This window comes from Paramisgurnus dabryanus, chromosome 9 (assembly GCF_030506205.2).
Source record: "Paramisgurnus dabryanus chromosome 9, PD_genome_1.1, whole genome shotgun sequence".
NCBI lineage: Eukaryota > Metazoa > Chordata > Actinopteri > Cypriniformes > Cobitidae > Paramisgurnus > Paramisgurnus dabryanus.
Window position 1 is genome coordinate 33,043,920 of NC_133345.1, and position 15,528 is coordinate 33,059,447.

At 37.6% G+C, this 15,528-nt stretch overlaps 3 protein-coding genes across 5 annotated transcripts; 2 read left to right on the forward strand and 1 right to left on the reverse strand.

Annotated features, from left to right (window-relative positions):
* Positions 1-882: 882 nt before the first annotated feature.
* On the forward strand, positions 883-2,683 carry LOC135739776 (uncharacterized). Its single transcript, XM_065257819.1, has 2 exons — positions 883-1,279; positions 2,295-2,683. The coding sequence occupies exons 1-2, from the start codon at positions 905-907 to the stop codon at positions 2,424-2,426; spliced, it is 507 nt and encodes a 168-aa protein (XP_065113891.1). The 5' UTR covers positions 883-904; the 3' UTR covers positions 2,427-2,683.
* A 1,114-nt stretch (positions 2,684-3,797) lies between these two features.
* Positions 3,798-15,230, reverse strand: ugt5f1 (UDP glucuronosyltransferase 5 family, polypeptide F1). Of its 3 annotated transcripts, none has more exons than XM_065257910.2 (2): positions 15,161-15,230; positions 3,798-6,517 (listed from the first exon to the last, which is right to left on the reverse strand). In XM_065257910.2, the coding sequence occupies exons 1-2, from the start codon at positions 15,213-15,215 to the stop codon at positions 4,992-4,994; spliced, it is 1,581 nt and encodes a 526-aa protein (XP_065113982.1). In that variant the 5' UTR covers positions 15,216-15,230; the 3' UTR covers positions 3,798-4,991. The 3 variants fall into 3 exon arrangements, with proteins under 3 accessions (XP_065113982.1, XP_065113980.1, XP_065113981.1); XM_065257908.2 differs by lacking the exon at positions 15,161-15,230 and adding an exon at positions 9,414-9,485 and having other exon boundaries at positions 3,799-6,596; XM_065257909.2 differs by lacking the exon at positions 15,161-15,230 and adding an exon at positions 7,208-7,288 and having other exon boundaries at positions 3,799-6,596.
* On the forward strand, positions 10,251-14,810 carry dhdh.2 (dihydrodiol dehydrogenase, tandem duplicate 2). The gene is made up of 7 exons (XM_065257911.2): positions 10,251-10,370; positions 11,047-11,158; positions 11,325-11,488; positions 11,767-12,019; positions 12,884-13,008; positions 13,327-13,477; positions 14,479-14,810. Exons 1-7 carry the CDS (start codon positions 10,281-10,283, stop codon positions 14,586-14,588), a joined length of 1,005 nt encoding a protein of 334 aa, XP_065113983.1. The 5' UTR covers positions 10,251-10,280; the 3' UTR covers positions 14,589-14,810.
* Positions 15,231-15,528: the final 298 nt, after the last annotated feature.

Consider the following 15,528-nt stretch of genomic DNA (forward strand, 5'->3'; position numbering starts at 1 on the left):
TATATTACAGGGTTCTTTTTCCTTGTTCATGATTATTGAGTACGTGTGGTTTAAGTTGTTCTTGCATTTTTGCTTACATTTAGAAAAAAAAATGTAGTAGGACAGCTTTTATTGAATCATAATTTGTTCATTAAAACGTCCGTACGCACATTGCACTCAAAAAAATTCGTGCGTACGCATGCTCAGTGAATGAGACCCTATGTGAGCATATTTTTATTCTACTTCACCACCCGTAACTTTACGACTTTTTTAAAAGTTACCTTTATGATTAGATTTACAGAGGGTATACCTTATGTTAAACTGACAGTAATTTTAACTCATTTATAATGTAAAAACAGTATATGCAGTATTTTTGTAAATCACTAATTAAAATGCACGGTACTGCAACTCTTGTGTAGCCTACATAAGGTGATTTCTCTCTGCTTCAGGTTTTGTTTCTGTCAAAAAAAGTAAAATGATCAAATTTAAATCTGAAGAGTTTTGTTTTCTGGTTTAAGACTCTATAAAGAGGAGTCTAGGGTAATTATAAGTGGTATAAATAAAGCACTGAGACTGAATAATGCTTACATGTGTCGATTTCTGCAGTCATAACAGCAGCAGATTTTCCCTCCAATTTTCCCAATCAAAGCCACACCTGCATCCCGTTGCGAGCCAATCATCTGCAGAAGCGAGGTCACAGACGACAAACCCACCTTCCTTAAGAGCCAATAGGTGAATGTAAATGTGATGAGAGAGGCGGGTGATGAATTAAAGCCGCGTTCTTGCACATCTGCACATGTTGTGACGGAAAACTTTAACTTTCTGCTGTTGTATTATGGGAAGTCCACAGCAGTGGCTCGCGCGACTGAAGGATGAACTGAGCGAGAGTCCACTCGTGTCCAACGTGGCCTTCGGCTTCATCCTGATGGGTCTGGAGAAGTTAGTGGAGCTGGAGTTCGAGTGTCCGTGTAATCCGGTGTGGAACGGACTCTTCTCCTCCGCGTTCTTTATCATTCCCGCGGTCATGGCTCTCGCGCTCATGATCATCATCCAGGGTTGCAGGTGCGAGTTCTTGTGCACGAGCTTTCTTTCTCTGTCCAGTCTCGTTCCCGCGGTGGTCTGGCTGATCTTGCTCTTTCTGGACGGTCAGTACTTTGCGTGCGCCATGACAGACTGGCACGGCAGGTACGTGATCGTGGATAAAGCCGCTCCGCAGAAATGGTGCGAACCCACGCAAGAAGAGCGCGTGCCCCCTCAGGAACTCATGCTGCGCTCACAGCGGCTGTTTGTCGAGTCTCAGGTGAGAAATTACTGGGGCGCGTTAAATCAGGGGCGCGCTAGTGCGCCTTTACGCACTTAACTCTGGAGATGACAGGAGTGCATTCATGCGCAACCAGTCAAATACAAAAGAGAAAAGTATGATTTTTTTTTCAGTAGGCTTAAGGGAAAATCAGCACTTGTTGTTCTCTTTAATACTGTTAAAAAACACACTGAATAGATATGTCCAAACTTTTCACTTGTATTGTAGCCTACATTTGTAGGAGTATACAGACATCAATACATTTGTAGCAGTCTGAGACCACATTAAACATCTCTAAAATCTTAATTTTGGGGAAAAATTTAAAGTGTTGGGATTTTAAATAAAAGTACAAATGTTCACTAATGAACTACAGGGTTTGTACAAAGCATACAAAGGCAAAGATTCTGTCATTTGTAATGGAAAAATCTATTAAGGGGCGCAGTCCATGGGCCTAATATGGGCCCCAACCAAACTCTACCTGAGCACGATTGTCCCCCCTTCCAGAAGCATGCAGTCGCACTATTTGGGCGATCCAAACCCGTCATTAGGATGTGATTGTTTTGAAGAAAACAAAGTAAAGTGCTCTCTTAATACTGGAGCCTATCGTAATGTTAGTGTTTTTATTTGGAGTCGTTTGGTGCGCGATGACAAACAGCCCTCTCACATGCCATCATATTGCTTGTGCAGCTCAGACATTCACATAACCCTGCTGCGCGCATCTGAAGTTTTTAACATTGTTCATTTTGCGCCTGAGCCCAAGTGAACCGCGCTGGAGCCCACCTCTGGCACACTCGCACTGTCCAAACCAAACTGCACCTGGGCACCGTACAGAGCGATCACACTAGTCAAACAATTTTGGGGGTCAAACACTCCCGGGTGCAGTTTGGATAGTGTGACAAGCCCTTAATACCTAAATTGCAGGAATATTTTCATTGGTTTTAGTCTTTTAGTGCCCGATGTACATAATAACATAATAACTCAAGTAAGTCATCAAGTTTACCTGTCTTGTTTACAGGTTATTGGCATAGTGCTTCTTATTTTCATCTGTTTTGGACTGGTGGTCTACGTCATCCGAGAGAGCTGTCAGCATGAGCTGGAAACTCAAGATGTCAATATGGCAGAGATGAGTCTGTACAGCACCCGCTGATACCATCTAACATCATCTACTCATCACATCTGCTGTCAGATAACAACATATCAATTCTGGTCCTCAAATTCAATAAAAAAAAACACAAATGCACATACAATGGAAGTCTAAGGACTTTATAAATACATACTGATGTAAACCTAATATCATGTTATCATGAAACTAGAGCTGATCAATACTGTATTGATTGACAAGGTTTGCAGCCTTTGGATGAGAAACAACCGATATGTGCAAGAAGAGCATAGATTGACTGTAACAGAGTGAAAATAATTATAATGATAATATATAACCAGACACTATTCAATTCTTAACTTAAACTGATGCCTTAAGACACTTTAGTGCTTAATTATTTTTTTTGTACAGAACAATAAACATTTTACCAAAACTGCAGGCTTCACATCTCTGTTTTTAAACCCTCTGTATGTCTCGTCTCATAGACTTTCACTGTAAGAGCATTACTGATGGACCCATAAAGTGTCATCTTTATTAAACTAACAGTCCTGTAGGTTAACTTATAGTAACATTACAGTCGTCACAGGCAGGACACAGCAGCTGCTTTGATCTAATAATGACTTCTAAAAAGGGAAAACTAAAAAAAATATTCTATAGTAAAATAATTTCTACTGTTTAATGTGCACATTTATTTGTACACTGATTTTTTGAGTGTGCTTCAAAACATTGATAATCCTGCTAAATGTCACTGTCCCACCAGTGGGATGCCTACTTTTACTCTAGTTTGGATCTAGTTTTCATTTGTCATCATTTTGGGAAAAGATTGACATACTGTGAGTCATTTTACCACAAGTGGGCCCAATTTGTTATTACATATTTATAATACTGAAAGCCTATTCATAAACCTAAAAAACCTTGATAAACTATATATCGCTGGAAAGCTCCAAGAATGTAGTTTTCATATTTCAAGGTAATCTATGATAGAAATGATGTAGTGACAGTTTTTGTTACATGACCCAGCCTCCCAAAGGAATGCATATCAATTATCAATCTAAATCCTTATCAATCTAAAATCACTATGAGTTTGACTCGTTTATAACTAGGGTGACCATACGTGCCATTCTTCCCGGACGCATCCCGTCCAGGATTTCGGTGCGTCTTCCGGAAGTCGTATTTGTTGACCACATACGCCATTCAGTTAAAAACATAAGATATACAATCGTAGTTTCATTCTTACCTTAAAATGTAATGGTTGCTTTTCTGTAATAATAATAATAATCCTCTATGATGTATGTGGTCGACAAATACAACTTCCAGAAGACGAACACAAAATCCTGGACTGGATGCGCCCGGGAAGAATGGCACGTATGGTCACCCTATTTACAACGTGCATTTAAAAAAGCAAAACTCGCCAAACAAAATCATTCAAAATATTCTTTATTATCATGAAAATACCTGAAACAATTTGAAGAACAGCAATATAAATATTCCTCTAGATATTTCCTGGAATAGCATTTTGTAATGATACTTCCTTCTTCTGTGGCACAAATGCAGTTTTTGCACGAGAGCGCCATCTGGCTTTTGGATGTGCCCAGATTTCACCGTAATTCATTCATTGAGAAAACGCGAATTTGTACCATATAACGCAGTGACAGGGGCTGCACGATAAATCGCATGTGATAGTTATACGCATCTCTTCAGTAAAGCCGGTTTCTTGATTAGAAGTAAATCACCATCAGCTGCTTTCAGATGGAGCGGCATTAACTACACAGAGCCGTAGTTCACTGATAATCAGGGCAATTTTGCATTGATAATCATGGATGTATCACCTGTGATAATCTACGCGATATGGCTCAGCTTGTAAGTGAACTACGGCCCTGTGTAGTGGGTGATGATGATTTACTACAAATCAAGAAACCAGCTTTACTGACGAGATGTGCATGACTATCACATTGGATTTATTGTGCAGCCATAATAATTTATTAGTTTGTGACAAGAGTATGCAGCAAACCAATGACACCTAGTGGCCTTTGTTGGTAAAACCACAAAAGTGACACAAACCAAATTTTTTGTGATTTTAGCTTGAAATTTGGATCACAATTACTTGAGACTTATGGCTTTTATCATTTTATTTATCAAATTAATGTTATTGCATATATATTAAAATAAATTTAAATTTGTGTTTAATTTTTCACCTCCAAATCCTTAAATTGTCTTCTTTAAAATGAGGCCAAGATTAGGCTTCTAGACCAAAATAATGCCAGTATTATATTAATTTGAAGGTGCACATCCACTTTTCACACCCACACTCAAAAAGGGAAAAAAAGGTTAAACATTATTATTTAGTAATGAAACAATTTACATTTATGCAGTTGGCAGACTCTTTTATCCAAAGCGAATTATTACAAAGTAACATAGAGTAGTATAGATTTTTTATCAGTATGTGTTTTCCCTTGGTTTGAACCCATGACTTTTACAATGTTCAATACAACATATTAAAGTAAAAAAAACAAAAAAAAAAAACAACTGAGAACATTTTACAATTCATCATCAAAGAAATGTACCATATTACTAAATGTACCCAAACATTTCCTGATTTTTTCCTGGTCACACTCAATCCTGTTTCCTTTTCCTCTTTCCACACCTGCAGCATAAACACCTGATGATATTAAACATCACAAACACAGTCAATAAAACACAACACACTAAGAACGCAACAACATCTACACTATAATATGAATACCAGGGCATTTTATAGGCCTCGGTGCGCAAATGAGCGGCACCTTTGTGTCTCATGACAAACTCAGTCCAGAAGATGGCGCTCTCTAGTGGTTTTAATGGTGTGTCTCTATGGAGATGAGAAAGTTTCTGCATTTTTGTCCTGTAGGACGGCTCATTTATGACTTCCAGTAAAGCCTCTTTAAATATATGTCTATCTATTGTGGCTATGTCCAAAACTTTCGCCGCTCCTCTATATCTCATTTTTGAGAGGTTATCATCTTGATCAAACACCAGTGGTAACCCCACGATGGGAACACCGTGGTAAATGGCTTCATAAATACCGTTAATTCCTCCGTGGGACACAAAAACTTTAGTCTTAGGATGTCCCAGGAGATCGTTCTGCGGTAACCAGTTAACTAGTAAAGTGTTGTTGCCCAAAGTAGATGGCCGTTCTCCCGTGTATCTCATAATGACTTTCTGTGGAAGTTCAGCGAAACCAGCCGCCATTTCATCTGCTATGTCAAGTGGAAGCTGTCCAACCAGGGTTCCTAAAGACATTATGATGACTCCATCTTCTCCAGAACTTTGCACAAAATCCTCAAGATCTCTCGGAAGGTCTTTCGCAGGCTTGCAAGGGAATCCGCCGATATAAACCACATTAGGCATGGTCGGGCGTGGAAACTCAAATACAAAATCCACAGTCATCAGCCAAATATCGGCAGCTTGAAATAATTCAAAATAATCCAAACCGGGGTCAAAATACCGGGCACACAGTGCACTGTAATGCGGGCCGACGATGCTCCTGTATAGATAAAGCCGCATGCCGTACGTCAGCATGTTATACGTTCTCTGAAGAAAGGTCATGCGATCCGTCAACAGAGACAGAGGGACGGGAACGTAAGACAACGGGGATGGAGCTATTGCAAAATGCGCCTCTCCGTGGACCGTCCAGCGTACGCTAAACACCAGAGGAAGATGAAGATAGTGAGCGAGTACAACACCTCCTCCGTTAGCCGGATCAGTCAACATCAAGTCAAAACCGGTTTCTTTCAGCTGTTTTATCAGGACGGGATCTTTCTCCATGATGTGGATCACCATTTCACAGATCTTCTTGTGCACTTCAGAGAACTTTTCTTTGAGAGACATGTCCATTTTGAATCTGGTCCATGCAGATTGTCCCTGTCTTTTAATCTCAAGTTGTCTAAAAACAAAACTGCTGTAGAATTTGTCATCGCTCCCCAGGTAAACAGGAACTGTTATGGAGATGTAATGGGGCGAATCCTCTGCGATGTACCAGCTGTCGAGGGCCCGTAACACGGTCACCTGATGGCCCCTGGAATGAAGCTCCTGAATCAATACATTCAAGTTAATCCAGTGACTCCCTTCGTGAGGAAAAACCAGGATTTTCCCACAATGCACTGGGAAGGTGACTGTAAGAATGATGTACAAGATAACAAATAGAAAATCCATCCTTATGTGAGGCATATAAATGTTTTCCTGGAAGAAACAAACAAACCAAAACGATCTGTAATTGTATTAATAATATGTATACACACACACACACACACAAATAGACATTTTAAAGTCATTTATAATTAAGACAAATTCTGATAAAACTTTTTTATATAAACTTACAACATACGCTAGTACAAGCAAAACGGATTGCAAGTTTTTTAATATATTCTTGTTTACCAAATGTCTTGATAATACAAAATAAGGGTGTAAATAAATATTTTTCAGCCTGTGTCTACATGACATTTCATTAATTTTCTCAAACAGCGGCAGATGAATAATAAGAGTTGTGTACATGGTAATGACATACATAATCTCAAACACGATTTTTTGCTCCTTCTTATGTAAACCTCATGCATGCAAAAGACTGCTGGAAAACAGACCAATCTTAACATAACACTAACTGTGACGTACCGAGATGTACACCCCAACATTAAATTAAGTACAATGTTGTTACAACACTAAAAATAAAGTTGAGACTGTAGAGTTAGCGCTATATGCTAGTTAATGTTATATGCTAGTGTTTAGGCTGAAGTTCTACTATTGATGTTACAGTTACGTTTTGCAGGTCCATACTGAAAAAAACACAAACTTACCACTCAGAAACGTCCTTTAACAAAAATTGATTATTCCTTAAAATCTGATCCAGACTCAAACATAAGATCTGTTTACACACACACAGAGCTACTGAAGGAGAAACAGCCAATCAGAGCAGAGATCAACATTATTATTCATGACTCTTTCAAATAAGGTAATAATAGACCATTTCATTCTAAAGACAAATCCTAGGGTTGTAAATGGACATGAAAAACTGACTCTGGATAATTTTTACACTTAGTAAAGCCACAAACCTTCTATGTAGGTATCAGAGAACAATTGAACATATGGTATCAATTAATGCATCCTTTGGCACCTTTAACCTCATAATACCTGGATGTTCACATATGTGGACATGAATTTCTTTATGTTTGCACCACAATACTCAATTCAGTGTAACTGGAACCTGTTGTACACAAACATGGACAATTACATTGCTTCATGTTTTTAGAAAACAATTTGGTTATTATATTTATAGGTTCTTCCTAACCCCAAAATAGCTGGTAGAAATCTGAAAAAAAGACAAACCAAACCCAGGTCTTAGGAGGTTAAAGATATCAAGGTTATATTTTCACAAAAAATTCAGTTGAATGATTTTATGCAGGAAACAGTAAATCACAAAAAAAAAAACGACTTTAGCTCACAGATGCATACAAAAAAATCAAACCTATGCCTTTTGATACAAAGGATCTTATGATAATGAGTTTATTTTGTTATTTTAGTGCATCAGATTATTCACACTCGAACACTCTCCTGATCTTCTGCCTTATTTACATGTAAGCCTACTGAAAGAAAAAAACACAGAGTCTTGCGCAAGTTAAACAGTATTGCATTACAGTTTGGTTAAAAATGTTTTGCAAGACGATCTATCACAAACTGTTTCTCGATCCCACTAAAGGATCTGATGCCCAAATATTCAGAAGAAATTTAATTTTTCATTTAAAAGCAGAACTTATATTATGATTCTGAATAATGAGAAGAAAAGAAACTAAAGACAAGATTCAACTTTAGTTTGCATGTCAACTCGATACAAAAATAAAGCAGTCTGGCAAAGGTCCACACCCTGATAACTTATTCCTGCTGATCAGGGCTGCGTTCAGCCCCGACAAAACGTTGCACAACGTTTATTAAACTGAAACGGTGATGCATTGAACACCCTGTTGTGATGACGCAAGAGTTGCAACTACGGTAGCTGAGAGGCCATTCTTTGTGTTCTTTTTTAAATGTTTCTAAAGCCTGATGAAATCGTTATAAATGTGTGTTTAATACTGTAAAATACCCTCGATGTTACAATCACTGACCTTGCCGTCCAAAATGAAAGACAACATTCCAACTTGAACCCATTGAGAGAGCTGTCTCTTTACTATCGCGTGGTTTTATACATCTTGCTGCTGATTGGGCTGACATTTCTGACACACCCACCAAACAAGAGAAAACGCTTCTAAAACCTGTTGCATTCCGTTGCACACCGTTTCCAGGAAACATGTCGTTCAACCCGGAAACCGTAGCAAAACGTTGCGCACCGGTGTGAGATTGAACATGCCCCTGTCCTGAGGTACACAATAAATAAAACTTCTCATGAAGCCCTGCACAACAACTAAATCTTTCAATGGTTTTCAGTTCTCTGATTTGCTCATACCTTAAATATGTCATTGTAAATTTTAATAAATTACACGTAAAACTCTACAAGAACTCAATGTTTCCATCAAAACACCACAGTTGCTTGTGTTGCAACAATGAAAACAGTAGTAATCTGGTATTATTCACCATAAGCAGACATTCACTGAGATCTTTATAGATTATTACATTGTTTTGAAATTATCCTATGTCTTTTACCATAGAAGACACTGTTAAGTTTTTACTTACGCCCTCTTTACACAAGCAGCACATTATAGAGAATTCATTACTATGCGGAAGCACGCGGCACCTCACGTTTCTCTTTGACATGAAAGAACATAACACACAAATAAAATGCGTGTATTTACAAATAAAATGAGTGTATTTACATTCAGTGCTGAACATTAAAATAACACACAGCAATAATCATAATAGCAACAGTCGAATTGCTCTGCAAACAACATGGCAGCTTGTTTCAAAACACACGATAAAGGTTTTGAGAAAATTCGACAATAACAAAGAATAATGGTCTTATCTAATATGATATCAGCTGTTACAAATGTGGACATTTTAAAAGAGAAAATATACCTGCTGAACGAAAACAGCGAAACACGCCGATCTGTTTTGGTAGGCGGGGCCACGCGATGACGCTGATGAATATGGAAATATATGCTTACGTTTCTCCATCTGACTGCACGATAACGTTCCTAGAGCGTCCAGCGTCATTAATATTCATGAGGCAAGTTTTCAAAAGACGCTGATGACGCTGTAGGGGTGTGCGTTGATTTTTGTAGAAATTAATACAAAAATATTTTATGATTTTGATTTAACCAGGCAATTTTGGGTTAATTTAAGTGTTTATTTTTTCAGCTCTGTAAATATGACCCATAGCTTCACTATCAAAGATGTTATTTTCTATTGTGAATATCCCAAAATGTTTTTTATATGCCAAATTCTTAATCCACAAACAAAAATGGTTTTAAATCCCTTCAGTATTTTCCGTTTTTTTTCGTGCTGAAATTAGATCAATTGTTTTATCTCTAAGACTTGTAAAGAACAAAAAAATTTACACTATTTTTAAAATACTATAATGATTTTTTAAAAGATGTATCTTAAATTATGCACTTTTCTTACTCACTTATGGAACTTATAACTGTACATTTTAGTTTATGCAAACCCAAACTGATTTTGATATTTTATTTCTGTGTTGTTATTAGAATTGTCTTCAACAATGATTTTCTTTATCTGAATTTATATGTATTCACCTGTTATTTAAGCATTTTCTGTGACAATATTTGTACGCCAAATCATGTCATAACTCTGTATGTGACCATACAGTACACGGTCATGTGACCTCAATACAGCTTCCTATTGGTTGAAGTGTTTATCCCCACCGCACCGCCCTCTCGTGGTTTTCACAGGAGTTTCTCCTCCTCCACGAGCCATACTTGCATAATGGTGCTCAGATGGGGAATCTGTAGCGCAGGGAAAATCAGTCATGACTTTACAGTGGCACTGAAGACTCTTTCACCTGAACACCACCAGGTAAACATTCATAAACATACAAACATCACATGTCAGACGTCCTCTGAAAAACCCAGATAGAGTTTGATGTTCCTCAGCAGAGCAAGACATTCATGTTCAGATTCATGTTTAGATCAGATTTTAACTAATTTATAAGTAAAGGGGCTGAGATAAATCATCTTATGTATTAACATTATGCCCTTGCAATTCGATCAAAGTGAAGGAAAATGACAAACCACAGTCTGTTATAACGCGTTAATCGATTAAAAACTGATACACAAATCATTGATACCAACAAATGACATTTTGTGCACTTCAAATATGAAACTATTTAATGTATTTAACATACACGTGCATGTATTGATTTAATCTGAAAAGTAAATAAATCGACACATGTGATTCAAGAAAAGCCAACAGTCAGCAGACTTGTTCGTCTTCATGCAGCGATAAAGAACTGACAAGGCGGATGACGTCAAAGTACCGCGAGAGCGAATCGAGAAATCACACGTAGAAGTCTAAATTCGAATCGCTCTCGCGGAACTTTAACGTCATCCGCTTGCATGAAGTCGAACACATCGGATCACGTGATCTGTGCGCTGGACAAACATTTGATTTGAATAAAATACGTCTTTTCTTTATTTTAATCTTATATATAATGGTATAGATGTATACATAATATCAAATGTTTCATTACAAGGTTGTTGCTGTGGCCGCGCGTGACTTAAAGCGCGCTCAGGAGTTCGCGCAAAAGCACAACATCGCGCGGGCGCACGGCAGCTATGAAGATCTGGCCAAAGATCAAGAGATCGGTGAGTCCTGAACTGATCCCGGAACAGTGTGTGATCACACTTGAAATCATGTTTAACTTGTGTATTGTACAGTTAAATAAAGTTAGATGAAGAAATCATACAGATCATACAGGTCTGTGGTAAAACTCAGTAAGATTATAATGGAAGTGTTTTGACTCATTTACAGATGTGGTTTATGTTGGCAGCATCCACCCTCATCATCTATCGCTGGGTGTTTTATTCATGAACGCAGGGAAGAACATACTTTGTGAAAAACCACTGGCTATGAATCTGAGAGAAGTTAAGGAGCTGATCGCCACAGCGAAGCATAATGATGTTTTCCTAATGGAGGTGAGTGGATGTTGTCAGATCATATAGATTTAAATCAGCAGTGCTGGCTTAAGTCATAAGACTGTCACTGTCTATAGATGTATCTCTGGACAGGATCTTACTGTCTGCACGGAAAAAGTGAAAACAAACACTTGTTTTCAACAAATCACACACTTGTTACTTGAAGAAGTTTAATACTATTTGTTTTTTTAAATACAAGCACAAACCAGTAATGACCAAAGGTGTTATTTGTGTTATAGCTCTTGTGAGATTGAATACAGTGCTTTGTTCCTCTGCAGGCTGTTTGGACGCGATTCTTTCCGGCGTCAATGGAGATCAGTCGACTGCTGTCCCAGAATGAGATCGGGGAGGTGAAGGTGGTGCGTGCAGATTTCGGTGTGAATCTCATGAATACTCCACGCTCCGTACAGAAAGAGATGGGAGGAGGCGCTCTGCTCGACATCGGCATCTACTGCCTGCAGTTTGTGCTGATGGTGTATAATGGAGAGAAACCTGAGTCTGTCCAAGCAACTGGGTTTTGTCTGGATACAGGTGCTGAACCCGACATCAGGAAATTAAAGCAGGGTTCCCATGGGTCCTTGAAAGTTTGTGAATCTGTGGAAAAAATTCAGGGTCCTAGGAAGTTTTTAAAAATATAAATAGATACAGGTCATTTTATATCTTCTGTATGTGAATGTTGATTCATACCAAAATGCTTTTTTGTATAGTTGTGTTTGACACATGAAAACGTCTCGGGTTACGTATGTAACTGTTGTTCTTTGAGAAGGGAACGAGACGCTGCATCTCCCTTGCCATACTTCCTGGGTCCCTGTAACGCCGTCTTAGTCAATATTTTAGATAGTGATATACTTCCTGGCTCCCGCGTCACCCTGTCTTTGTCGTTAAGCCTCACCATTGGTTGAATTTGATCTACACATTCAGACGCACTTACCCCTGGAGGCGTCCCCAAAGTGTCACCGCAGTGACGCAGCGCGAGTTCCCTCGAAAGGGAACTGTAACAATGTATCTTTAAAGGTAACACGATGTAACCTTGCTCTCACTTGAAATGTGTCCCCACATTTAGTCCTTAAATTTGAGGGTATTGGATTTGGAAAGTCCTTGAATTTGAATTTAACTAAGGTGTGGGAACCCTGGAAATAATAAATATGTAAAGTAGCCTTAGCTTGTAACGATTAACCCCACGTTAGTTTGTGCCTTTATGACGATAATAGAAACGTCTGATTTATTCAGTAATCCAGTTCTGAAAATGTAAATATGAGATTTTGGGATCATTAGATTTCAATAATGTGAATTTTACAGTAATAGCTTGTTTAAATCATAAACATGAATCATGTATATAAACAGTTAAAACTTTTTGTATGTCAGGAGTTTTTTTGTTATTCTGAAATATTTTAGGTGTGGATGAAGGAATGATTATCACGCTGAAGTTTTCTGGACACAGAATGGCCGTGTGTACCTGTACAATCGCTGCAGTGCTTCCAAATGAGGCTCTCATCGTCGGTACCAAAGGCACAGTCAAGGTCTGTTAAAAAGTGACAAATGTATTTCTAAATGTCTGTGTTTATGTTTAACATTCAATTAACAACCTACCAATGACCAATAAGTATGGACTTAAATCTTTTGAGTTATAAGATACTTTCCATTCCATCTATCTCCTCTGTTAATCTAAACTTAAGTAATATAAATATTTTAAAATGTATTACTGTAATTGCATTCATATGTGTTTAAATATAGTTGAAATGATTGCTGTACAGCACAGACTAAATCCTTCCAAACATTTCTGTTGTTTACAGTAATTGTATATTTTATGACTGTAAGCATGTGCTGTGTTTATTAAGATTCCCAGACACATGTGGTGCCCGACGTCTTTGATTGTAAACGGTGTGGAGAGTCATTATCCCCTTCCTGAACCTGAGCTGCCTCTGAACTTTATGAACAGTACAGGCATGCGGTACGAAGCAGAGGAGGTCAGACGCTGTTTACTCCAAGGTACAAATCTTAGCCTGCACTAAGACTACATTACCAGCATTTCCCAGGGTTCCCACATGTCATGAAATTTTTGGAATATCATGGTTTTTTAAAACGTCTTTTCCAGACATTGAAATTCAAGGAATTTTATATTTTTTCTCCAAGTCTGACTACAATTTAATCAGCTGTTTTTTCATTTCACACATTTAAGCTACATTTTTATAAACTCAAGGTGTACACTACATTATCCAGGCTCACGTCATCCCAGACAAAGGTCATGGATATTCAGCTATTTAGTCAGGGAAAGTCAGGGAACTTGACTTCGAGTGGGAACATTGGGTAAAGATGTGACATTGGATATGAAGTGAAGCAGTGTTTTAATACTCATTTACTGCGATTAAATCAGATTTGAAACACAGCTTTGAGTGGCTTATTGCTTTTGTAATAGTAGAAATATGATAAAGACAGCAGTAATGAAATATATATATATATAATAACAGCTCATCTGCAGTCTGTAGTATCAACCACAAGTTGGCACTTTGATGTAACTTTATTACAGGACACCGTGAATCTCACAAACAGATGCTCAAATTTCATCGTAAAGTTATGATAATAAAAAATATTAATACAATGGAGCCCCTCTTTTAGTATTTTAAATTAACAGGTACATGTTCCCCAAATATTATTTTAATTCCTTTAAAACAGTAATAGAATGATGAAAACTGCTGTGGTTTATAAATGCTTGTGCACAAATGTCATTGAGATTTTAAATAATCTATTTGTTTCTTTCCCTACAGTAACAACAGAATGCTTAGATTTATCATTAAAATATCAGAATAAAACATAACTTTAAAAACACATTTTTTTTGCTTGTTTTATATAATCTATTTGATGTCTTCTTTCTAGATTTTGTAATGAATGAATGCCCATACAGTTGTCATGAGATTCACTAACATGCTGGGATTAAGATCTTCTGATCTGGGTTCAGTTCGGCTGTTTTTATTGTGTTTTGTTGTTTGCAGGTCTGAAGGAGAGTTCACGTATGTCTCACGCAGATTCTGCGTTGCTGGCTGAGATCATGGATGAGGCCAGAAGACAAGTGGGCGTGGTCTACAGTCAAGATAGCCAATGAGATTTCATTCCTGCAGCATTTCACACTACGGTTTACACAGACATTGGACGTCTCTCTTTAAAACCTCAGAAAACCTCTTGTAAGATCTCCGTCATGTGAATTATTGAGTGACAGTAACATCTTAAGATTTGAAACAGGACATGGATTTGTGCCTTTAGCTGGACTGTAATGATGTGACGTCTTATTAACTTTATGCAAATAAATTGATCACTTTGCAGTAAATCTGCTCTTCTCAGTCTTTGATTTAAAGCTGCTGATCTTTGCTAAACAAACTCCCAAGTATCTTTGGAAATCTGTAATCATGATGACATCTTGACAACCACAAACGTTTAATTTTGTATTTTTTTGGCTTAATGTTTTAAGGGGACATATCATGAAAATCTGACTTTTTTCATGCTATAATTGGGTCCCCAGTGCAGAAAATGTGGTAAAGATCAACCCAGTAACTAAGTTTTGGTAAACCATTCTATGTGAAAAAAATGGGTCATTGAAATATGCTCCCCTTGTGATGTCAGAAGGGGATTTTATTATAATAATACCTCCCCTTAATCTGCACTATACAACCATGACACTGCCATTTAGTGCAGATAAATAATAATTGACAGCACAATTGAGTTTTAATTTCATCAAACCACCATTATTGTGATCAGTGTTTGCATTTCATCAGCTCATTTGCATTTTAAAGGACACGCCCAAAAACAGCACATTTTTGCTCACATCTACAAAGTGGTAATTTTAACATGTTATAATAAATGATCTGTATGGTATTTTGAGCTGAAACATCACATATGTACATTTTTGACATCTTTAAGAGTTTTGTCAAATGTCCCTTTTAAGGGGTACGTAATCATTTAGAGAACATTTGTCAAGTGTGAATTGAATCATGTGTGAATTATAAGAGCACAAAAGGGTGATTCACACGAAATTAGACTTATGAGGT